Genomic DNA, 27,338 nt, shown 5'->3' on the forward strand with positions numbered 1-27,338 from the left:
GAGAGTGAGACAAGCCTTTTTTATAGTACCCATCTCATTGTATTAGTCGTTTCTTGAGGTGTTTGCTCTTTCACTAGGCTATTCCACCTTCAGAACAGGAACCATGTATGATTTGTCTTTATATTATCAGTGCCCCATGCAAAGCCTGCTGCCAAGAACCCACTTAACAGAGGGCTAGTTAAGGAATGGAGATACAAAGCCTTCTCAGGTACAGTTCTGGAGGTGAAGAAAATGTCCCTCTTACAAATGTAAGAAGATAGTAATGAGGGTCTCAGGCAAAGACAGAGGCATCAGAAATACTAAGGGGAAAAAGAAATGAATCTAACAGTGCATAGTCAGAACTCTCAAAGACCAAAGGCCTTTCTGTGACCCAGGACTTACTGTAAACTCCCCTGTGACAGCATCAAAACCAACGTGAATTGTGTGCTCAAAATCTGAAGGAAGAGAAATCTCCGGCCGTTCCTTCTCCTTCTTTTTATTTGCTGCAAGAGAAACAGGGGAAAGGAAATAAAAAACAAGGATATTACATTTTTGGGCTTATTTAACTCTTTGTTGAGTTGTGGGCTCCTTTGAAGGCTAAGGGCTGTCTACTTTACACAAGTACTGACAGAGCCAGATGCCAGACTTAGATTAGAAGAGGTATTCAAAGCATGATTAAAGAACTTAATTTTTTGTGGAACTAAAGTAAGGGAGGGAAAGAAAGGCTATTTTTCAGAGTCTAAAGTCCTGGCTCTACCACTAATGAGCCATTTGCACTTGATCTTAGCGTAAAGGCCGAGAAGTGATTAGTAATGAGCCATTTGATTTGGGGCAAGTCACTTCCTTTTTCTGAACCCTGGTTTCTCCATCTGTCAAAAAGAGAAGGCTCACCAAAGATCCTTCCAGCTCTGACATCCTACATTATATGAGCTCCTATGGCCTGCATCCTACTGGTTTGGTATTTGATTATGGACTGCTTTAAGGTTCTCTCAATTTAGAGAATTTAAATCTGAATGTTATTTTCATAATATAAATCACTAATATTTTATCAGATGCTTACCAGACAATGGTTCTAGTTCTTCACATGTATGAATTCACTTTAGCCTCATGGCAGCCCTGTCAGGTTAGATACTGTCTTCCTTATTTTGCAGGTAAGGAAACGGAAGCACAGAGATTAAGTTACTTGCTTAAGATCACATGGTTAGTAATTGGCAGCATCCAGATACAAACCCAGGCAGTCTGGCCCAGAGCTTAAACTCAAAACCACTATGGTACACTGCCTCCCCAAGCTAGGACCTTAAAGGATTATTGAGACCAAATATTTGTAGTCATCCCTCTCCCATCAAGGGTCATAAGTAAAATAGATGTTCACTAAGGTCCTGCTGACCTGGTAGAAAAGGCTTCAACATTTAAGGAATTTTAGTGCTGAAGTAAAGTACCCTTGTCAGGGGTTCAATTATGTCCCACAAAATTCATATGTTCTAACTCCAACTAGCTCAGAATGTCACCTTATTTGGAAATAGGTCCAAATGTAATTAGTTAAGTTATGTTTAGGTCATACTGGATCAGGGTGGACCCCTAATCCAGTTAAGACTGGTATTCTTATAAAAATAAGAAATTTGGAGACAGATGCACGTAAGAATACCATATGAAGATGAAGAAAGATGTCAGAGTGATGCTTCTTCAAGTCTAGAAACACACAAACCACCAGAAGCTAAGGAAGAGGCATGGAACAGATTTTTCTTCACAGCCTTTGAAAGGAAATAACCTGGGTGCCTGGGTGACTCAATTGGTTAAGCGACTGCCTTCGGCTCAGGTCATGATCCTGGAGTCCTGGGATTGAGTCCCGCATCAAGCTCTCTGCTCAGCAGGGAGTCTGCTTCTACCTCTGACCCTCCCCTTCTCGTGCTCTCTCTCTCAAATAAATAAACAAAATCTTTTTTTTTTAAAAAAGGAAACAACCCTGCAGACAACTTGATCTTGGAATTCTAGCCTCCAGAACTGAAACAATAAGTTTCTATTGTTTAAGCCCCTAGTTTATGGTACTTAGTTACAGAAGTTCTATAAACAACCCTCTTCCAGCTAAAAGGAGTTTCAAGGTCTTGGTATCAAGCTAGACCTCAGCTGGCATCTGCAAATGCAATCCCACTGAAACAGGCTTAAATACCTTCCAAGTCTCAGCCAGATAATCTTTCTTCCTAAATGGGGACCTACAGAGCCCAGATTTTATTTTATTTTATTTTATTTTTTTAAATACAGAGCCCAGATTTTAAATATCTGCAGAAACCCTCCTTATTTCTCCAGCCAAGGCTCCTCCTCCTTCAATTGTTCTAGGGAGGAGGCCATCTGGTCTAAACTCCCATGGAACTCCTACATATACCTGGGGGAACTGGGTTCAGAGGCTAACTGCAAAAGCTACTATTTACTGAGCTCTTACCATGTGCCAAGCATGTGTTAAGAATTTTATATGCACCATGTCACCAAATACTCATACAGCACTATAAAATAGATATTAACATCTGCACTTTATAGGTAAGGAAATATAAGTGCTTCTTTTTAATAATTTGCTTGATCATTGCTGAGTTTCAGTGACAAGTCTATCCTAAAAATATTAGACACTGGCCATTTAAGCTCACAGGCCTGAGAGGCAAAACCAGAATATCCCCTCTTTATTTATTTATTTTTATTGTGTTATGTTAGTCACCATACAATACATCATTAGTTTTTGATGCAGTGTTCCAAGATTCATTGTTTATGCACCACACCCAGTGCTGCATGCAATATGTGCCCTCCTTAATACCCATCACCAGGCTCACCCAACCCCCCACCCCTTCCCTTCCAAAACCCTCAGATTGTTTCTTCCCCCTCTGATTTGCCCCAATTCATTTTTCCTTTCCTTCTCCTAATGTCCTCCATGTTATTCCTTATGCTCCATGAGTGAAACAATATAATTGACTCTCTGCTTGACTTATTTCACTCAGCATAATCTCCTCCAGTCTGATCCATGTTGCAGAATAACCCCTCTGTAAGGCAAATTAGCAATGAAAGCCCAGGACCCCTAAGTCTCTGGTCTTCCCCACTACCAATCTCTTGATGAAACTACCAGTTTTCTCCTTATGGAAGTCATGTTCCACATTGTCAAGTCAAGGCCCCAAATCCTTGGCTCCACGACAAGACATTTTCCCTCCCAGAAATGCCCAGGATCATATACCAGCAAGACTCCGAAAAAACCCTGTAAGCCCATAATTCACATCTAAGAGAAATCACCACAGGGGAACCTGGGTGGCTCAGTCAGTTAAGTGTCCAGCTCTTGGTTTTGGCTCAGGTCATGATCTTAGGATCCTGAGATAAAGCCCTGTGTTGGACTCCGTGCTCAGCACAGAGTCTGCTTCTCTCCCTTTCTCTCTCCCTCTGACCCTCATCCTGCTCATGTGCTCACTAGCATGCTCTCTCCCTCTCCCTCTTAAATGAATAACTAAGTAAAATCTTTAAAAAACTAAAAATGAAATAAAAGAATTCACTGTAGTACCTAAGAACTTGGCTGGGGTAAGACAAGGCTGAATGCCAGGCTTCTCTGAGCCTATCCTTAGAGATCAGATTAAAAGTATAGGCTGAGACAAACCATAAAAGACTCAATCTCAAAAAACAGACTGAGGGTTGCTGGGGGGAGGGGGGACGGGAGAGGGTGGTGGGGAAATGGACATTGGGGAGGGTATGTGCTATGATGAGTGCTGTGAAATGTGTAAACCTGGCGATTCACATACCTGTATCCCTGGGGATAAAAATACATTATATGTTTATTAAAATTAAAAAAATTAAAAAATATAAAAATAAAAAAAATAAAAGTATAGGCTGAATTGTATTAATCAAAACAGTAAGGTAGTGGCACGAAAACAGACACATAGGTTAATAGAACAGAACAGAGAGCCTGGAAATAAACGCATACGTACATAGTCAATTAATCGATGACAAAGGAGGCAAGAATAAAGAATGGGGAAAAGACAGTCTCTTTAATAAATGGTGCTGGGAAGACCGGACAGCTACATTCTTTCATAAAAGAATGAAACTGCACCACTTCTAACACCATACATAAAAATCCTAGAAGAGAGCACAGGCAGCAATTTCTCTGACACTGGCCATAGCAACATTTTTCTAACATTTTCCCTTGTCTCCTAAGGCAAGGGAAACAAAAGCAAAAATAAACTATTAGGATTACATCAAAATAAAAAGCTTTTGTGTGCAAAGAAAACCATCAACAAAAAGGTAACCTACTGAATAGGAGAAGATATTTACAAATGATATATCCAATAAGGGGTTTAAATCTAAAACATACAAGAACTTACACAACTCAATTCCAAAAAATGCCAATCTGATTTAAAAAATGGGCAGAGGATGCAAATAGGCATTTTTCCAAAGAAGACATCCAGATGGCTAAAAGACATGAAAAAATGCTCAACATCACTAATCATCAGGGAAATGCAAGTCAAAACCACAATGGGATATTACCTCACACCTATCAGAATGGCTAAAATCAAAAACACAAGAAATAACAAGTGTTGCTAGAGATCTGGAGGAGAAGGAATATTGTACACAGTTGGTAGGAATGTAAATTGGTACAATTTACAACTGTGGATTGTACAAACAGCAATGTGGAAAACAGTAAAGAGGTTCCTTAAAAAGTTAAAAATAGAATTATCATATCATCTAATAATCCCACTACTGGGTATTTACCCAAAGAAAACAAAAACACTAATCTGCATAGATACATGCACCCCTATACTTATTAGCATTATTACAATAGCCAAGTTATGGAAGTAACCTAAGTGTCCACTGATAGACAAATAGATAAGAAAGATAGAAACACACACACATACAAACACACACAAGGAATACTTCACAGCCATAAAAATGGGATGAGATAGTACCATTTGTGGTAACACGGATGGATTGGAGGATAGTATGCTAAGTAAAATAAGCCAGTCTGGGAAAGACAGATACCATATGATTCCACTAATATGTCAAATCTAAAAAAATGAATACACAAACAAACAAAAAGCAGAACGAAACCTATAATTACAAAGAACAAACTGATGGTTGCCTGGTGGCGGGGTGGGGAACAGGCAAGATGGGTGAAGGGGAGTGGGAGACACAGGCTTCTGGTTATGGAATGAATAAGTCACAGCATAAGGAATATAGTCAATGGTATCGTAATAGCACCATATGGTGACAGATGATAGCTATACTTGTGGTGAACACAGCATAACGTATAAACTTGTTGAATCACTGTGTCATACACCTAAAACTAAAGTAATTTGTGTCAACTATGCTCAAATAAAAAAATAAAATTTTTTTCAAATACAGCTGTGGACTAAAATAGACCCCTAAATCCATAGTTAAGGCCCCAGTGCTCAAGAAGAGCTGGACTGCAAATATATGATCCACTTGTATTGTCTTTCCCAGTCGACTTGTCTGAGCCTCACTACCAGACTGCATATCCCTATAGGGCAAAGAAAGTATCAATATAGCTTACAGTACTTTAAAACAGATTTACATTTCATAATAATCACCTTCATTTGAGTCATATTCTAATGCTTACAAAGCACTCTCACATATATTACTTCACTTGAGCCTCAAAACAACCGTGAGATGAGCAGGGCAGTGGTTATGGTGCCTGTTTGAGAGATGAAGAAACAGGGGTTCCAAGAAGTTAAGTAACTTGCACGAGGTCACGAGCAAGTTAGAAGCAGATCTGCAATCAGAACTGAAGTCTCCAGGCTCCCAGTCCCAAGGCCATCCTATTCTGTTGCACTGCCTCTTAATGGACTACTGCTGCTCATGATTACGTGCTCTTTTCTCTCTCTCCCCATTGCTCTTCCATTCAGTCCCCAGGTTACTAATTTCCTGTTCTATATAGTGATCAAATTTATCCACTTCTCCATTTTCACTGCCACTACCCTATTTCAGGCATTGTTATCTATGGCCTTGGATCATTCTAACAATAACCAGTCACCTGCATTCCAGTCCCCTTCAATCAGACAGCAGCCAGGGTGATCTATAACCTTGCTATTCAAACCAGTATCAGTAAAACTTGGGAGACCATTAGAAATGTAGGATCTCAAGCTCCAGCCCAGACCTACTGAATTAGAATCTGAATTTTAATGAGATCCCAAATGATAAACGTGCATACAAAAGTTTGAGAATCAAGAGAATGAGAAGACAAACCACAAGTAAAAAGAAAATATTTGCAAAAGATATATCTGATAAAGGATTATTATCCAAAACATATGAAGAACTCTCAAAACTCAACAATAAGAGATAAACAATCTGATTAATAAAATGCACCACCATGGTATATGATGTTAATAGTGGCAAAGTTGTACATATGTGGGGGCAGGAGGTATACAGTTATACAAGGTATACTGGGTACCTTCCCCTCAATTTTGCTGTGAACCTAAAACTGCTCTATTTTTTTTTAAGTTTCTGAAGCTCTGTCCTACAAACCTGTACCTCTTCTTACCTCCCGCTTATTTACGTTTCATATGCTCTATACCAGCTACACTGAACCAGTTATGTCACCAAACGTAATGAGCTCTTTCAAACCTCTTCCCATTTTTTCAAGCTACACCCTTTGCTTACAAATCCTGCCTTGCCTTTCCCTTCACTTGTTACCTCAGCCTTTAATTCACCCTTTTCGGGTGTCAGCTTAAAGGTCATCTCTTCTCTGAAGTCCTCCCTGATCTCAAGGTTGGGCAGTCCTTCACCCTCTCTTCTGTTTACACAGCACCATTATAGTAACTGCCTATTTTATAGGTTTACCTTCCAACCGGACTGAGTCCCAAGTGCAGCAGTCATGTCCAATTCATCATGGATCCCCAAAAGCTAGCATACATCTGGCACAAAACAGCAAACGAAGAAAGGAACAAATGACCAAATACCTAACTTGACCTGGCAAGAGTCTTAAGGAATCTTGTTGAAGACAGGCAAATTCCCTCCAGGACAGGAATAAATGTCTCATTTTTACAAGGTCTGACCTGACTTTTCACAATCCTTGTTACCCAGCTACCTCAGTCCTGTCTGAAAACCCTGCTCTGTAGGAGCTCAGCACACTGGCCAAAAGAAATTCTGAAGTCCCAATGCCTCCAAAGACCCACAATAATCCTGATGAAAGGCAGCAAAATGGGTGTGGGGTGTGGGAGAGGATGAGGGGAGGAACGAGAAGGTCTAGAGTCCAGGCCAGTTTTGCCCCCTACACACCACATAGTCCAGGTTCTCAGCTTTCTCATCTGAAAACGGAGAGAATGGACTAGATGATTATAAGGACCCTTTCAGCTCCTACATTCCATGAGTCTATGAAAACAGAAAGATGAATACTCTCAAAGCTCTGTAGCTAGATTCTTCCTGACATGGCACCTCACAGTTTTTAATAGGTACTCCAATCACATCATCTCATATAAACACCACAATCCTGAGAGACAAGTTTTATTTGTAGATAAGGAAATTAAAGCACAGACTTGCCTACAGTTATTGGAGTGACTGAAATTCAGAAGGTGTGGCTTCAAAGCCAAGGCCCTTTACATTCTACTATTTTACCTCCCATAAAGAATTTCAAATTGAATTAAGAAAACATATTTTGGTAAAATAAGGAAAGAAAACAACACTGATTAAGAACTTACCATATATAAGATACCATAACACACATTATTTTCCTTAATTCTTAAAATCCTATGAGATAGATTATTACTACTATCATTTTACAGATAAGGAAACTAAGTAATAATAATAATAATAATTTGCTCAAGCTCACATTGCTAGTAAGAACTGAGATTTGAACTCAAGTCTGATTACAAAGTTTCTTTCCTCAGCGTCTTACTGAGAACTATTTGCCTACATGCCAACTGCTAGGGTTTAAGCTATTTATGCACTTGGCAATTTCCCTTCCAGAAGCAGCTGCTTTTAGAAAGGGAAGGCCAAGAGTTTACCAGGGCCCAAATTAAGCAGTCATTTATGACATAAGTCCATCTGTCTTATTCATAGCTAGAATGCATGGGACATGGTACATGACTTTGGATTGCTTACTGTTCCTAAATTTCCTCTGATCTAGTCCCTTAAAAGATTGTGTGATGGAGAGGAGAAGTGAGTTGGGGGAAATTGGAGTGGGAGACAAACCATGAGAGACTGTGGACTCTGAGAAACAAATTGAGGGTTTTAGAGGGGAGAGGGTGGGGGGTTGGGTGAGCCTGGTGGTAGGTATTAAGGAGGGCACGTATTGCATGGAGCACTGGTTGTGCTACATAAACAATGAATTTTGGAACACTGAAAAAAAATAAAATGAAAAAAAATTGTACGGAAGAACAATTATGTTATTTTTATGTTTTATTTAGATTTTTATTTTACACTTACATATCTTCTATTTTTATATATTATTTCTAATTTATATTATTAATATACTATAAAATATACCATCATAGGCATGGGATGTCAATACAAAAGAAACTCCAGTAATGGAGACACAGAAAGAGAATCGCTCAGAGGATGAGTAGTCTATAGAAAAGAGCCCCAAGGAAATGAAATCAATTAACACATGAAAAAACAGGGTAATGCTGAAGCTGGCTTCCACAGGATACTTTTTGCCCCATAACCTTTGCATATACCTGCCATATTCCCACCTCCAAGTTTTTGCTCACTTTTTGTTCTCCTTGCTTTAGAATGCTCTTCCTCCCAATCTCCCTGTCAAATTCTCAGTCATCTTTTAAAGACTGGTTTAAGTCCTACTTCTCTTCCTGACCTTTCCTCCTTCTGTTAATTCCCAAGACAATAAATCTTGCCACACCACCATGCATTTAGTCCTTTCCTATCTTGTATGGTTCCTTGCTATTTTAAAGACTTACCCCTTTCCTTAAAATGTAAGCTTCTTAAGAAGCATCATCATGGCTTGTAATTATGATTGTTCAACTTCCGAATCTTCCACTGAGGATCCAACACAGAATAAGTTGTTCCAGAACACACCAAAAGTGTTAGGAAGTAACCTTAGAGACCGTCATTCTACTCCCTGAAAAAAGAGCCTTGAGAAGTAAACTGACTCGATCTAAAGAGCTGCTTTAGAGAGCAGCACATGGAGGTAAGACTCAGTTCACCTAATCAAATCTTCTACCTTTGTGATACCCCTGATCCCTACTGACTGATTTGACTGGAAGCAACTACTGAATGAAGTAACAGTTTAACATAGAGCAGAACTGGACTATAAGAAGAGGAAGGGCTTGGCTGAAGTGAGAGAAGAGGGAAGTACAGGGGTGAAAAACAAAACAAAACAAAAAACACTAGCGGCAGGATTTGTCCCGAGTGCTGTGCAATTTAGGCTGAGTATTCACTGGCTGGGGACCACCAGCAGAAAACAGGATACCTGAGGCAGGAAAGCAGGATGGAACTGGAGAAGTCATGTAGTCACAGAGCCAGCTGGCACTCAGCAAACCCCTTCCTGGAAGTAACAATCACCTCCCTCACATGTGTACAGCCCTTCACGTTCACTGCCTCACTGGCTCCTTACAAAAACTCCAAGAACCAGACAGCATGGATTATCCCCATTTCGTTGCTGAGAAGATTGAAGTCAGGGAATTTAAAAAAATCTGTTTTGGACTAGGAGTCAGAGGAAGATGGATCCAGTCTTCTCTTTGCCATTAACTAACTTTATGGCCCCGGAAAAGTCTCTTTCTTCTTCTGAGGTCAAGTCTTCAATCTGTAAATAGGTCACTGATCCATGTTCAGGTACTGAGAAAGGTGGGTAAAGAAAATCACCTTTCTGGAGAAGGTAATACCAAAAAGATCTCATGAAGGATAAGCAGGAGTTGGTCAGGCAGAGATGGGGAAGGACATTCCAGAGGGAAACAGAATAAACAAAGGCTCAGAAAACAGTGATCTTTGTCCCAGCTTTCCACCTGCCCAGCAAGTCAACCAAATTTAATAACTCTCATTAGAGATGTACAACAAGCTTGGGACTGCAGAGAGAGACCATGGAGAAAATAAAGCAAACTTGGGATTCTGGTAGGCCAATATCTCAAGGCCACAAACTCCAGGCTGTCTGGGACGACTGCTGCTGCTAGCACATTTTTTTACGGTGGCCAGCAAATATGAGTCTAGAGGAATCTGATGAAGACCTATGACTGCACAAGAACTTGTAAGTGAATGTTCATAGCAACATTATTCAAAATAGTCAAAAAGCAAAGTCCCTCAACCGACGAACAGATGAATAAAAGAAATAAAAATATGGTATATCCATACAACAAAATGTTTTCAGCTATAAAAAGAAATGAAGTCCTGATCCAAGCTACAGTATGGATGAACTTTAAAAACATTATGCTGAATGAAAGAAGCCAGTCCCATGGGGTGCCTGGGTGGCTCAGGTCATGATCCCAGGGTCCTGGGATCAAGCCCCACATCGGGCTCTCTGCTCAGCAGGGAGGCTGCTTCCCTCTCTCTATGCCTGCCTCTCTGCCTACTTGTGATCCTTCTCTCTCTCTCTCTGTCAAATAAATAAATAAATAAATCTTTTAAAAAAGAAAGAAAGAAGCCAGTCCCAAAAGGTCACATATTATGTGACTCCATTTATATAAAATATCCAGAAAAGTCAAATCCATAGACAGAAAGTAGATCAGTGGTTGCCAGGGGCTCAGGGAAGAAGGAAATATGGTAAAGTACAGGGTTTCTTTTTAGAGCTATGAAAATGTACTGGAATTAGAGCAGTGTGATAATTATACAATCTTGTGACTATAGTAAAGACCACTGAACTGTACACTTTGGATGGTGAACTGTATGTGAATTATATCTCAATTTTTTAACCAAGTAAATGTAATTTACCATATTAAAATAAAGGAGAAAATGTATAGAATTCAATTAATGCAGAAAAAGCATTTGCTAAAATTTTATATCCAATTGTGATTAAAACCTCCTAGCAAACTAGGATTACAAGGGAATTTCCTTAATCCAATAAAAGCTAATTACCAAAAAACACTAGAGCCAACATCATACTTAATGGTGAAATGTTGAGAGGTTTTCCTCTGAGATTACAAGTAAGATAAAGATGTCACTTCTATTTATCATAATCCTGAAGGATTAGCCAGTGAAACTAGGAAAGAAAAAGAAGCACAGGGAGAAGGATTAGAAAGGAAGAAACATAACTACCACAATTTACAGATAATATGATCGTGTATACAAACACAGAAAAATTCTAATAGGAGAAAAATCTTCATAACTTAGAACAGGTGAAGAGTCCAAAAACAGAACAGAAAGCATTAGAAAGGAAATAATAAATCTGACTATATTAAATTCTATCAAAAATACCATTAAGTGCATAAATGAAGATATCTGCAATATATATAACTGGCAAAAGGCTTGCATCTAAATAAGAACTCCTACAAATCAATATTTTTTTTTTCTTAAATGGGCAAAAGGCTTGACCAGGCACTTCACAAAAAAGTATACCCAAATGGCCAATTAATAGAAAAGCTGCTTAACCTCATTAAAGACTGATAATACTAAGTGGTGACAAAAAAAGTAAAGCAAGTGCAACTCTTATGCACCACTGGTGGGAATATATATTGAACAACTATGTGTTTGAACTTTGAATTTTTGGTATTTATCAAGCAAAGTTTAACACAAGTAGCTGCGTGATTCAGCAATTTCACTATGTACACGCACCCAATAGAAATGTGTGAACATATGTATAAAGACATGCACTAGAATGGTCAGAAAACATTCCTAACAGTCTATTGCTGAAACGGCTTATGTTCATCAACAGTACAATGGAAAATATTCCTATAAGAGAATATTATACAGCAATGAAAATGAGCTAACCCACATATAAAAATTCAGATAAATCTTATTTAAAAATGTTAAACAAAGGCAAATATATGCTGTATGATTCTATATACAGCAAGTTAAAAAACAGACAGACTCATTTAAGAGTTAATCTTTGGGAAGGAGAGATATGTTAGTGCCTGAAAGGGAGAACATACGGAGCTTCTAGGTGGCTAGCTATATCCTTTATTTTTTTGGTCATGTTAGTGGCCACATAGGTGCAGTCAATGTATCACTGACTTGCACACTTCAGAAATGTGCATTTTTCTATATAAAGATGTAAAAGTGCAATGGTGGAATCTACAAGAACCATGGCTCATCAAAAGGTAAGACTTCAACAAACACTAAATACTAAGTTATATTCAAATAATTCTTTATAACATTTGAAAAAAACTTTAAACAAGTCCCAAAAAGTTCATGCAGTAGCACCAGTAAATGCCTAGCAATCAATTCCATAGCTCTTCGTTGCAAAGTTACTTTTTGTCTTGATGATACAAATATACAGGAGTGATCTATCATATCAATTCTACATTTTAGGACTTATTATGAAAACCACTTTTGGACTAATTAAAAGAGTCATCCCCTTTTCACAATTAACAGTTAACTTTTAATGAATTTACAATTGTGTCTACCTATTTCTTTAAAAAAAATTACTTTTTTGCATTGTTATGTTAGTACATCATTAGTTTTTGATGTAGTATTCCAAGATTCATTGTTTATGTACCACACCCAGTGCTCCATGCAATATATGCCCTCCTTAATACCCACCATCAGGCTCACCCATCCTCCCAACCCCCTCCCCTCTAAAACCCTCAGTTTGTTTCTCAGAGACCTTTATATAAATAAAATAAGTATATGTGTTTATTGCGTGCCTTCATTTATTAAACCCTAATTATTTTAGTTGTTGGTAATCCATATCAAATAATTGTATATTTTGTAGGCAGATCATCAATTTAATACTTTTATTTTAAGGATTAAACCCTTGCTAAGGAGGTATAATATGTACACATTCATTTTAGGTTCAGGGAAGGTTATAGTGGTTAGTTCTCTACTGGGTTTTAGTTGTCAATAGCCAATAAATTTTAAGTTTAAAACTTGTAATTTTTTAAACTTCTGTTGAAACATTTAACTTTCAGGTTAAAAATTTTCTGTTATTTGGAGGCAGCTGGGTTGCTCAGTCATTAGAGCCTTGATCTCAGGTCTTGGTCTCAGGTCTTGATCTCAGGGCTGTGAGTTTAAGCCCCATGTTGGGTGTAGAATCCACTTAAACAAAATTTTTTTTCTGTGAAATGAAAAATTTGTGTTTTAAATTAAAAATTTAGAATTTAATCACACACACACACACACACACACACACACAGAAATCTGGCTCATGAGCCACATATGATTTTACAGAGTATTTAGTCCAATTTTTTCATTTTAAAGATGAGAAAACCCAGAGAAGTTCAGGGAGTTGCTCAAGGCCACATTAACAAATATCTGAGAACACTGCAATAGGAACCAAACCCCAAACAGAATATTTTACAATGTTACTTCCTTAGAAAACCTTGAACACATAGTTGGTTCCCAAGCCCAACTCCTAATATCATATGTGTATCAATGCTTCACTATGTAAGTGAATTAGATAACACAGGGGAAGAGAAGCAGGGAAAAGGGAGAGGATTAGAGTAAGAAAGAAATGAAGAGTATCTAAGAGATCTGGAGTTTTAAGAGGCTTACTTTTTTGGCCTCCGTTTCAAATATATTACTTGTTCCAGAAATCCAGGCCCATATCCAGAGCTTAGAACCCTGCTTCTGACAGATATCACAGAGAACTCTTGGAGACTTCTTGGGAAACCTGCTTAGTCTCAGTGCACAGAATAACTTAATCTGCTCTTCCCATTATCCCTATCTAAACCAACAGGAAATACAAGCCTATACGTAGGAAGAGAAAGGTAGTTTACGCCAGAATCATTCTTTAATTCTACTTTGGAAGAACCCTGTTAAGAGTTGCTATTTTGGGGGCGCCTGCGTGGCTCAGTGGGTTAAAGCCTCTGCCTTCGGCTCAGGTCATGATCTCAGGGTCCTGGGATCGAGCCCCGCATCGAGCCCCGCATCGAGCCCCGCATCGGGCTCTCTGCTCAGCAGGGAGCCTGCTTCCTCCTCTCTCTCTGCCTGCCTCTCTGCCTACTTGTAATCTCTGTCTGTCAAATAAATAAATAAATAATCTTAAAAAAAAAAGTTGCTATTTTGTAAATATCATAACAACTCAACCAAGACTGCAAGTTACAATAGCCACCAAAATTTCTACCAACTCTAAAAAAGGCTGCAGTTTGCATAGCATTTTTCACATCTTTAGTCTTCCAGCAATTCTATGAGATAAGTATTACTGTGTACCCACACTACAGATAAGAGAACTAAAGCCAAGAAAGGTAAAGCAACTTAACCAAAAGTCACAAAGTCAGGGAGGGGCAATGGTGATAATTTTAAGGGCTTGAACTCCAACATGGCTTCTTTTGAATGTACTGTGCCTTCCCCATATTGCAGACTACATGAATATGCCAGTGAGTGATAAAATGGATGTTATTAAATGCAAATCAGTTTTAATGTTAAAAGAAACAACCAAATCAATTATACTAAAGCCATCAGTCTGAACTGATGGGAGCCCTCAAACACTATATGGTGTCTGAGGACTTAGAAGAATGAGAGAGTACAGTCCAGAAGCAAGAGACAATTATTCAAATTCAGGCTCCATGCACTACAACTATGCAGATGTGACCCTGGGCAAGTTGTTGACCTACTAAGCCTGAGTATCAGTGTTGTTCAGTGGAATCAGAGTGTCAGTCCCCTACTCAGCCACTCCCTAACTAGATGACCTTGGGAAAGTTACTTAATCTCCATGAACCTCAGTTTGCTGTCTACTAAGTGAAATATTTATGCACCTGCAAGGGCTGGTATATTTCACAAACATCAAAGCTCTTAATATATTGTGTGGTAATTAATAGGCATTCAACAAATAGTAGCTGGTTATTGCTATTACTATTTTACGGTTATCACTATTATGTAATTACTATTTGTTATTATTACTATTTTTATTATAGTTTTTAATTTGAAGACCATCTAAGGTAAAGAAAAGGTACATGTTTTATAAGCTAAAAGCTTTACAAACATGAGTTATCATTAATATAAGAAAGTTTCAGACTAAGATTTCCGGACCCACTCACTAAGACAGAGAAACTGTGGCTAAGAAGAAAGAAGAAAGAATTATTCTGATGTCATGTAACTAGAGACCACAAGCTTGAAGAAACAAAGTGGAAAAAGAAGGTTAAAACCTCACCCATCCTAATTTTAACCCCATTTTGGCCTACTCCATTTGGCTTTCTGATAGCATGGGAATTGAGGCTGACACTGCCAAATCCTATGGTGCAGTACAGTCATCCGGGTTTCAGCACAAATCATTGGCCTTACTTATTTTTTTAAAAGATTTATTTTTAAAAAGCACCTCTCATTGGTTCAGCTGAGCTAATCTGAGCTCAAGGCAGTAAAATGCTCCAAACTTGGGAGAGATAAACACTGACGTAGTCCAGTTTTAAAATTAACTTTGCTAAACTCTTCCCAAGCCTGGAGAATTCCACTTTGGTTGTGAAAATTCAGCCAGAAGAAGATTCCAAACTAAATACTGCGTGACTTAATAGAATAAACCAAAGGCTCCAGATCCTAACCACAGGTACCAGGCTTTCCCACATAGAATTCTGCAACCCAGCACCACATACTCCAGGCCTTCAGCTACAGCTTCTTTGATTTATTTATGCATTCCCCCAGGCACACACTGAAGCCGTGCTGGAGGTCAGCATTAGGTAATGCCCACAGACATTCTAACCATTGCCAGCTCAAATCTCAGCCACTACCGCAGGCCACAAAGACTCTTCTTTCTTGTTTCCCAAATCTCTTTAGAGACCTAAAACTACCCCTTTGGTAATTTTGGCTCCAAAAGTCTGGGTATGACCTAGGCATCTGTTATTCTTTAAAAGCACCATGAGTGAATCAGATATGTAATCTGGGTTGAGAACAACGAACAGAGATAGTCAGGTATGCTGTAACAGATACTACAGGAAGACTGAGTTCCACACTCATCCCTGCCACTTTCCAGCCGTGATCTCAAGCAATTTAATTTTCTTTAAACCTCAGCCTCCTCAACTGAAAATGACTTGCGGGCATCAGATTAAAACAAGAAGTGAGTTTCCCATTTAAAAAAAAAAAAAAAAAAACCTCATATTTTTAGTGTTTTACACTTTAGAAAATGGTTTTATATTCACTATGTGAAATGGCAAAAGCCTACTAATGGTAAGGGTGACGGGAATTACAATTATTCCTACTTCACAGATGAGATTAAATACTAAGATTAAAATAAATTGGTAAGAGGAAAAGAAATCACAAAATAAATGTCAGAGATAGGACTCAATCTTGGTTCTCTAAGTCGAGTTCTAGACTATTTCTAGGCCAAATACTTTAGTAAGGCCATACCACTTCAAAGACTGCCAACTCTACTTTGAATCATGCTAGGACTAAGTGAGGCACAAAGCAAAGGTCAACAAATGTTTATTGGTTGAAAGATAATATCAACAAGCATAAAATTAAGCTGAACAAAGGCTTCAAACAAAAGGGGGGGGGAACTTCACTTATCTCATTTTGATGCATGCATTAATTACAGCCATCTTTAAAGCAAACGGGTGAAACCTCTGTGCTCAGGGCATGCACAGAAAATCTATAACTAAGGGATGAAAGAGACAACTAGATTATTTCACAAGAACTTTTTAAAACTCTATGCTTTCTGTATCTATACTTTGGATTTACAGAGAAACTGGTTTGAGATCTTGAGCTATGAGATTTATTTTCAGAATAGATTTGGCCTAGGATCACTCAGTGAAGGGTGTTCAAGAAGAAGAATCTCTGGGTCTACACACAGATTTATTATTAATTAAAGTACTTTACAATGGCCCAGCTTCTTTTCACCTACACATGCAACCCAATCCAACTTCATCTTTAAAATCTCATTTATTTAATTATAGGGTTTCAAAACTATGAGAGACCTTATATGTCTACTGGTTTGACTCTAGTTTTTTGGATGAAGGCACTAAAGTCTACAGAGAAATAACTGACCCAAACTGTCAGCCAATTTATGACAGAACTAAGACTACAACCCAGATATTCAGACACCCACCTCCCATTCAGTATGTAAGATCATCCCTTTAGTTCTCAATGATGTCTAAGTGTTATGCTTCCACCTGCTATTTTAGACAGGAATCATCTTTTAAATAAAAAAACAAACACACACACACAAGTTTTACTGAGATATAATTCATCCATATAGTGCACAATTCAGTGACTTTTTATATATTCACAGAGCTGGGCAACCAACCCCATAATCAATTTTAGAACATTTTCTTTTTTTTTTTTTTTAAGTTTTCTTTCTTCTCTTTTTTAATTATGTTCAGTTAGCCAGCATATAGTACATCATTAGTTTTTGATGTAGTGTTCAATGACTCATTAGTTGTGTATAACACCCAGTGCTCATCTCGATACACGTCCGTGTTAATACCCATCACCCTGTTACCCTATCCCCCTGACCCCCCTCCCTTCTGTAACACTCAGTTTGGTTTCCAGAGTCCAGAGTCTCTCATGATTTGTCTCCCTCTCTGATTTCTTCCCATCCAGTTTTCCCTCCCTTCCCCTGTGGTTGTCACATTTTATCACCCCAAAAAGAAACTCCATACCCCCTAGCTCTTCCCACAGCCCTGGGCAATGACTCATCTGCTTTTTGCCTATAGATTTGCCTGGATATTTCATATAAATGGAATCATATAATATGTGGTCCTTTGTGACTCACTTCTTTTACTAACACAATGTTTGCAAAGTTCAACCATGCTGTGGCATGGATCAGAACTTCACTTCTTTTTATTACTAAATAATATTTATTTGTATGGATGTGCCACATTTTACTTATCCATTCATCAGTTGATGGATATCTGGGTAATTTCTACTTTTTGGCTATTATGAATAATGCTGCTATAAACATTCATGTGCAAGTGTTATATGGACACATGTTTCTATTTCTAGGTCATATAGTAACTCTATGCTTAATCTTTTAAGAAACTGCCAGACTTCTCTAAGTGTTTTTAACATTTACTTTCCCACCAGCAGTGTATGAAGATTCCAATTTCTCTAAATCCTTGTCAACATTTGTTATTATCTTTTTATTACAGCCATCCTAGTGGGTGTGAAGTGACATCTCACTGTGCTTTTGATTCGCAGTTCCCTCATAGCTAATCATTTTGAGCATCTCTCCAATGTGCTTATTGGCCATTTGTCTGTCTTCTTTGGAGAAATGTATATTCAGATCTTTTAGCCATTTTTCAATTGAGTTGTTTTTTTATTGTTCTGTTGTATTAGCTCCTTATATATTTATGATACAAGTCCCTTATCAGATATATGATTTAAGAAAATTTTCTCCCATTCTATGGATTATCTTTTTACTTTCCTGGTGGTAAAATTCGAAGCACAAATGTTTTAAATTTTGATGGTATCTACAAAGCAGGAAATCTTTTCTTCCTAGTCAGCAAGAACAATTTCAACTTTTTTTTTAATTTTTTTGTTTTAATAAACATATAATGTATTTTTATCCCCAGGGGTACAGGTCTGTGAATCGCCAGGTTTACACATTTCACAGCACTCATCATAGCACATACCCTCCCCAATGTCCATTTCCCCACCACCCTTTCCCGTTCCCCCTCCCCCCAGCAACCCTCAGTCTGTTTCTTGAGATTGAGTCTTTTATGGTTCAATTTCAACTTTTTAAGAGTCCTCTTTACTACATGTAGAAACTTGGGCTAAACACCTACTTACTTAACAGAGATCAAGAATTATGGTTGATAAAGCACAGTGTTAAAAATAAGCACACACCTGGGGCACCTGGGTGGCTCAGTGGGTTAAGCCTCTGCCTTCTGCTCAGGTCATGATCCCATGGTCCTGAGATCAAGCCCAGCACTGGGCATTCTGCTCAGTGGGGGGTGCCTGCTTCCCCCTCCCCCTCCACCTACTTCTCTGCCTACTTGTGATCTCTCTCAAATAAATATGTGGAATATGTCAAATAAATATGTGGAATCTTTAAAAAAAAAAAAGCATACACACCTAAACTGAGGGATAAACAAGTGGCTATATATATGGGAGAAAATTCTAGGGCATGGTAACACCACCTAGATCATAGCCCTGTACCTAGGAAGTTGGCAGCTGCTATATAAATGAGTTAGCCAAAAAATGAAAACTAAGCAACTTACCCATCTCTCTTCTAACTAGACCCCAAAAGAGCTCACACAAAGATACAAGCCCAAAATAGTAAAAATTCTTAACAGTTCTCATTTCAGTTATTCAACAATTATTTCCTATCTATAATATATATAATAACACTGCCTATTAGACATCTCTATGCCAAGGCATCTCAAATGCAAAGTGTCTAAAATTATCTTTTCACCTCAAATGCAATGTGTTTAAAGGCTTTCCTGTTTTCTCCAACTACCAACCCTCCTGACTTGTTCCTCTTCCTGTGTTCCTTATTTGGTTAATGATACTATCATCTACCATCTTACACTGATCTATAACTATGCAGTTATATTTTTCTGCAACATAGAGTACTTTCTGCAATTCGCCATTGTGCTTCTTATATTTGGCCTATTTCAGAATCCCAATACTGATTTTTATCAAATAGTCTACTAGCTATGCCTCCCAGCTTCAGTAAAGGAGTAAAGAGAACACATCCTAATATGAAGTGCCTTCTGTGTGGAAGGTACTTAATTAGGAAATTCGCATATAATCTTCACACAACAACCCTGTGAATATTATTCCAATTTTAGAGATAGGAAAATCCCAATCTTTCCTACAGAGAGGAAACTAAAGTCAAAGGAGCTAACTGACATATCTAAGGTCAGAGAGCTGGTAAGTGAGTAATCCAGGACTTGAATCAGGTCCATCTAAATCAGAAGCTCATGATAACTACTTATAAACAGAAAGCCAATTTCGTCAACACACCACAAGAAAAGGCCCTGCAAGCATGATGGAGAAATTTACCTCACATCAAGAGCCACTTAAACAAATATTTGGGGAGTCAAACAAAAATCACTTATCAATGTGGACACCCAAACCTCTATTTCACTATCTTGTCCAGACAATTACAGCGACTTTATCAGATATACTGTTAAAATCCTAATTATTCAGGGCATCTGGGTGGCTCAATCAATTAAGTGTCTGCCTTTGGCTCAAGTCATGATCTCAGGATCTTGGGATTGAGCCCCGCATCCAGCTCCCTGCTCAATGGGAGTCTGTCTTTCCCTCTCTCTCTGCCCCTCTCCCCAGCTCATGCTCTCTCTCCCTCTCTCAAATAAATGAATAAAATCTTTAAAATCCTGATTATTCTTCTAGAAGTTTTATCAATAAAAAGAAAATGAGCCCACCTAGTATAACCTATTCTTAGTACTTCATGCTGAGTCCTGCTTCTTTTTCCCAGCAACTACTTGCCTTTCTTACTGATATTTAATCTCCAAATCTAGATGTGAGAGGAGGACATATGAATAAAGAAGAGGCAATCAAGAATCCAGAAAGAAGATATTCCAAAAATGACACTAGTTTGGAAAAAAACATTTCCAAATGAAGACACTCCAGTCTTTCTTATATTTTGTGAGTTCATAAAAGTTTTATAACTTATAAAGTAAATAGATGGCTTCAGATTATCCAAAGTCTGGCAACAGCATAATTATTTTCTTAGAATTTTGCTAGAAATAGTTAATAAAGTATAAAAATAAGTTTATTTCCTATCTGACTTCAGTCACCTTGGGAAAGAAAGACAAGGGAAGGATTTAAGGGCAAAAAAGGTATTAAAGAAAAATTAAGTCAAGGAAAGGACAGCTCTTTAAGCTACCAAAAAAAATTGTCTTAAGCATACAAATAGTTAGAAAGAAATGAAATACTGTACTTTTATCTCCAGGTAAGATGGATCGGTAAAATCGGTCCTTCTTTTTCTTCTCCTCTGGGTTTGGAGGCAGAGGTTTGGAACCATGGTTTAGGGTTCCTGCGTCTTTGCTGCCAGCTCCAATCATAGTGCTGGTGTTTCTCATCGGAGGGGCTGGGGGTTTGTCTTGAATGTCTAGGCCGTTATTTGACATTGTCACCACCACCAGCAGCTACTGGAATCAGAAAGAACAACATAACTCTTTTATTATTTTCATGCAAAAGGAAATACATGTTGAAAATTTCAAAGAATCCAAATGATACAACCCATCCTCAAGGGCCCAGCTCAAACCTTTCCACCACACACCGTAACTACTACCGTCTTACTCACTCAACAATACTCAAAGATGTAATACCTACTCTGTACCAAGCACTGCTGAACATTCACAAGATTCTTCTTTTTTTCTACCTAAGACATTGGAGAGCACAGAAAACCAGCCTGATGTAGTTTGAAAGGCAGAATTTGGCCCAGCTAAATTAATTAGTAATCCCAGTGCCACTTACTAGCTTTAAAGAAATTCCTTAAGTACTTGGGTTCTATTTATTCATTCATTAAATAAAACTAACAGTATTCCACACAGTGACCCTTTGCCAACCTCTAATTTTGTAACCTTAGGAAAATCATGTTCCCTCTCTAGAATGGACTGTATCACTATATCAAGAGTCCGTAAAGCTGCTGGTTTTGTTAATAGTTTTACTAGAACACAACCGTTCATTTACACATTGTCTATGGCATCTTTTATATTCCAATGGCAGAGCTGAGTAGTTGCAACAGAGACTATATGCCCACAAACCTAAAATATTTATCTAGCCCTTTACAGGAAAAGTTTGCTGACCCTTGGCCTATGTCATCTCCCCAGTATTTTCTTCCTCTAAAATTTGACTTTGATCTAAATATATGATAGTCAATGCAGTAACCATCCTGTCATATACGGTGTTGAATTTACTGGCAATCTCCAATGCTTCTGGTAAAGAGAAGGAATAAAATCTTTAAAAAAGGAAAAAATTGATATCACATAGTAATAAGAGTTTTAATGAAGACGGATGTTATTACTTTAAATCAGTAAGTGTCCTTGACAATGGGCAGGCATATACATATACAGAATAAATAAAGTCTCTCATTATTCTTCCAGGTTACAGTGGAAATTATATCTTTGGCCATGACTACTTAGAATATAAGCTCCTTCAAGTAAACACAATGGTCCTTTAGAGGCTAAAGTTTCTGATTAATAAATAAATAAATAAATAAACCAATGTAATAATCACCAAGAGCTTTTTAGAAATATAGATGTTCTGTTCTGACCCCCGTAAATTTTTATTTAGTGTAACTAGGTTATGGACAAAATTCTGTAATGTTAAAAATTACTGAGCCCAGTGCCAGCCAGATTTGAATATTACTGCTTTAGATGTCAATTATCTAAATGCTATGAACAAAATTTATTAACCTTTTTAACATTTTTTAATAAATGTAAGAATAAATGATCCCCTGCATCTATTTCTCCCTTGAATCCTTTCTCTACATGCCATAGGTGATCTAAAACATGGCACTTCTCTATTTTTTTTACATTTTTTATTATGTTCAGCTACTCAACATATTAGTTTTTGATGTAGTGTTCAACGATTCATTAGTTGTATATAACACCCAGTGCTCATCCTAACACGTGCCCTCCTTAATACCCATCACCCAGCTAACCCCATCCCCACAAACCCCTCCCTTCTGTAACCCTCAGTTTCCCAGAGTCCAGAGTCTCTCATGGTTTGTCTCCCTCTCTGATTTCTTCCCATTCAGTCTTCCCTCCCTTTCCCTATGATCCTCTGCACTACTCCTCATGTTCCACCTATGAGCAAAACCATACGATAATTGTCTCTCTGCTTGACTTGTATCACTTAGCATCATTCCCTCCAGTTCCATCCATGTTGATGCAAATGGCAAGTATTCATCCTTTCTGATGGTATATACAAAATAAAAAACACATCTTCTTTATCCATTCATCTGCTGAAGGACATTTCGGCTCCTTCCACAGTTTGACTATTGTGGACATTGCTGCCATGAACACTGGATGCATGTGCCCCTTCTTCCTCTACTTTAAAATCCATCACTGACATCCCAGAACAAAAGCTAAAGTTCCTTACCAACTAAGCCACCATACCTAGACACAGCCTATACTCAAACTATACCTTGGAAATCTCTGTTCTCTTGATTTGCCAAGTCTCTTACCGTTCTTCCAATCCCCCAGTGCTTCTTGTCAAAGATTTCTCCCTCCTCTGACTGATAAAAATCTTACTCATCTTTCAGGCCAGATTCAAACTTCACCCTTTCTGTAATTCATCCTAACCTACCTCTACCAAACCCATCTCTACCTCTATCTGCTCTTTACTTCTCTTTTTGATCAAAACAAATTAAGTAAGCAAGAAGAATTATTAATCTATATTAACTCTCTGGGTGTTGTGTTTTTTATCCATTTCTTCTGGCTTCACTTTGCAGGTCTGCCTTTGCTTTTTCTCCCAGCCCCAACTCAAGTCCCTCAGCTCCCACAAAGGGAATTTCCATGGGCTAAGTCCTCAAGTACACCTTCCTACCCTGGACTGCAGGTTCCAAAATTATACTCCCTACAGCCACCTGACAGACTAAGCAGGCCCTTCCTTGCCTCTTAGGTCCTTCAGCCCAAAGCTTCACTGAATATAGCTCCCCTTCAAGGCCACAGCCCAAGATTATGCCAAGAGAGGTTCACCACCCTTTCTGATACAGGCTTTTCTTCATTTCTCAGATCTTTCAACCATGCCTGGAGAATACTCAGGGGGTAGACCTCCATTTTCAAAATGATTCCAAATGATCAAAACCTAAAATCTGTTATTGGAATACAATGCTTGAATCCTCTGTACCATATTCTACCTAAGGTCATCTAGCCTATGCTTGAAAACTTCTATTTTTAGGAAATCTATGATCTCAAAAGTCAGCCTATTCTATCTTTGGTCACTTCATTTAGAAAGTTCTCACTTACATTAAGTTCTATGTATTTCACACTGCACAGCAATTATTTGTTTATACATTTGCCTCCCCCCACACCCTCTTCTCTCCCAGCTTTAGACTATGAACTCCTCAAGAACAAAATTCACTCTTACTTATTTCTCAATCCCCAACACTAGGTCTGGCACAGAATAATCAATAAAGATTTGTTGAACAAATGAATAAAGAACAAGTAAACAAATAAATGAATAAACAAACAAACACTACTTCTGTTAGTCCTAAATCCTGTCTCACGTCTATTCAGAAAAAAGTCTATTGCTTCTTCCCCAGACTGAACTTTAGGTACTTGAAATCATCTTTCAAAATCCCCCAAGTCTTCTTGTTCTCTCAGTGTTAAACATTGAGCTTGCTCAATGTTTCTCAACTCAAGTTTTCTCAATGTTAAACATTGTCTGTATCTTCAACTATACACCGTACAATTTTGTACCTTCCCGACCCTTCCCTCTGAACTTACTTGGACTTGATGTTTCTATACTACTTTCCAGTTTCCCTGCAGCCCTCCAAACAGTCCCTTCCTGTGGTTTCTCCACAAGTCTTTACTTTCTTTGTACTTCATAGATCCCCTCACTGGTCATTTTGTGATCTACATTCAGCAAAATAATTGGCACATTTTTAAAACTACGCCATTTTAAACTTTGTTTATAGGAAAACAAGTCCAAGGATCAATCCTGAGAGGAGAAAGGAAAAATATACTCAATTCTTAAATAAGGAGACCAAACACATCTTAAATCTTCTCGCAGTCTGTGCCAGTCAAATATTTGGGACAATGACAAGCCAATGCCTTCTGACGGGCTGCAGTATAAAGCGAGGCTCAAAGCCAAAGTTTAGAACGATAGTTCAGATGGCACCCCTCTATCCATCCTAGACAACAAACTGCTGTAATAGAGGGAAAGACACGCTGATCACATTTTACCAATGCTCCAGACGCTCAGGGAGCCTAATAATTTATGAGCAACTAATTATACTGAAGTATTAATTACGAATCAACTGAATGGCTCTGTAATAAACGCAGGATCGTTGTGAGGTTTCAGAAAGGCCATCCGTAAGGCGATATAATAAAAAGATGACTGGATCTAAAATCAAGAGATCTGGATTTATATCCCAGCTCTACTATTTACTAGTTATGACTCTAATAAACGTCCCCCCACCTATGAGCTGCAATTTGGTGTTTCCCACTCTATGGTCACTAGACAGATACTGGTCAAGAGGCAACCAAGGAATGGAAGTGGTTTATGTCCCCTTTTCTATAAAAAGCATAAAAATACAGTGCTAGCGCAGAAAGAAGGGAAAGAAAACGTTTTTCAAGTAGCCATTATGTGTAAGGTACTTTACATACTGAATGAAACGGGACACGGACTGAGGGAAGGACTGTGTACAGCAGCAGCTACTCCTTTCCACTTTATGACATCCAGATGCCACAGCCACTAATATAAAAAGGGCCAAGATAAAGAAATTAAGATACACATAACATCAAAGCCAGAAGCAACTTTTAAAGGTCGCCTAATCTGACCCTCTCATATAACAGGTAGGAATACTGAGGTATTCATTCTGTAAATACAGAATGAAATTGCTTAAACACAGCAGTTTAAAGGTGGGATTAGAACCCATGTCTTCAGACTCTCTGCCAAAGAATTTTCCAAATATACCTGAGGTAATTCTATCCCCTGTGTACCTTTTCTGACCTGAACTCCGCTACTCTTGATTTAGGTAAGTCAAATCCAGCCAGTGGCAAAAAAAAGCACAATATAAACACGTTTGGCTGGACTTGATTGATATTTACTAAATGTCTTTCATGAGGCATAAATAAATTCTCGGTCTTCAAATCAGCCATGTGAAAGTTATGTACACCTTTTAATATCATTGCAGGTTCTTCATTTAAGTACAATCCAAATCAATAAATTTTTACTGAGTAGTTACACTTAAAGTGCCATGGTAGAAACCAGGGACAAAGAGATAAATGAATATGCTCTAACTCTAGACATTCTCATAGTTTAGTAAGCAAGATACATAGGACTAGAAAACCACAGTGCCAGGCCCATTGTGAACAGTGCTACAGAGCAGTACAAGTGGTAAAATGTCAGAAGACGTGAAAAGGAAAGACAGTATTGAATTTAGGTGATCAGTGAGGCTTCATAGAAGAGGTGGTGTTTAAAGCAGGGGCTTAAAGAATAAATAAGTCAGACTAGTGGTCTTTGACTCTGAACTATTAGAATCCCCTAGGGGCGCCTGGGTGGCTCAGTGGTTTAAGCCTCTGCCTTCAGCTCGGGTCATGATCTCAGGGTCCTGGGATGGAGCCTCACATCAGGCTCTCTGCTCAGCAGGGAGCTTTCTTCCCCCACCTCCTCTATCTGCCTCTCTGCCTGTTTATGATCTCTGTCCGTCAATTAAATAAATAAAATCTTTAAAAAAAAAAAAAAAAAGAATCCCCTAGGAGTTTTTTAAAACACCAGCTCAAGTACTTAGGGGGCAGTATACTAATATATACAACTTACTTTGAAATGTGTTTTTAAAAAGTAAGATGGATTATTGGATGAACACGGGTATAATATTCATGTCCATATATAATTTATAGTGGATATGATAAAGCAAATATATGAAAATGTTAATGGTAGAAGAATCTAGGTGGTAGACATACAGGTATTCACTATAAAATTCTTTCAACTTTGATGTACTTTTGAAATTTCTCCTAATAAAAGGGGTAGGGGGCAAATACCAGTGCTGAGCTCTGATTTAACTAGTCTGAAATAGGTACAGGCATTGGTAAAGTACCTGAACCAAAGAAAACAAACAATAAATGAGCAGACTATTTTGATGGAGAATGATAATGGCAAATGCATCCTAGAGCACAGTAATAGCATAAGTGTGAAAGTACAGTGAGGTAGAATGCAACACAAAAATAAAAAAGTAGGACACAGTGATCAGAGAGCCTTTTATGTTCTATAACACCTACAGCACTAGTCAGAAAAATGGTCCCTTCTAAGCAGTTCTAGATCCACGCAATGAATGTCCCATGTTAAAAATAAAAGATGACACTTGATTTAAAAAGGCTGTGGAGAGATGACAATGAGAAAAGAGCTGTTGCCTGGAGGAGGGGACCAGCTGCCATCCGTCTGCACTGAGGGCTCTGTGATGCCTTCAGCTCACACAATGGGACTTGGAGTTTTGGAGAGTCCTATAAACTGCTTAACAGAGTTGCTCAAATTCTAAAAAACAGTTTCCCCACAGACCTCCTGAACTAACTATCTTTACAAATAGGATTTCAGCATTCATTTGCCACTGATAGCTTAATAACCACTAACATTAGAAAACACTTTGGAATTTACAGAAAACTTGGAAATCTACTTGGTTGGTGTCAGTTTTCTCATTCATGAATGCAAATATTTATTCATCACCTACTGTATGCCAGGCTGTGCTAGGTGCTGGGGATAAAACAGTGAGCAAGTCA

General features: G+C 38.2%; 1 protein-coding gene across 3 annotated transcripts in view; it reads right to left on the reverse strand.

The window, feature by feature from the left end:
• The window catches only part of PAK1 (p21 (RAC1) activated kinase 1), a 148,481-nt gene that overhangs the window by 46,564 nt on the left and 74,579 nt on the right, over window positions 1–27,338 (reverse strand). For 2 of the 3 annotated variants that reach the window (XM_080814910.1, XM_080814909.1), the window contains exons 2-3: window positions 20,831–21,041; window positions 382–482 (exon numbers count right to left, since the gene is read on the reverse strand). In XM_080814910.1, the coding sequence (XP_080671036.1) occupies window positions 382–482; window positions 20,831–21,020 (291 nt within the window). In that variant the 5' untranslated portion in view covers window positions 21,021–21,041. The remainder of the gene's footprint in view (window positions 1–381; window positions 483–20,830; window positions 21,042–27,338) is intronic. The other variant, XM_080814911.1, reaches the window with a different exon arrangement.

The sequence above is a fragment of the Martes martes genome (genome assembly GCF_963455335.1).
Source record: "Martes martes genome assembly, chromosome: 10".
NCBI lineage: Eukaryota > Metazoa > Chordata > Mammalia > Carnivora > Mustelidae > Martes > Martes martes.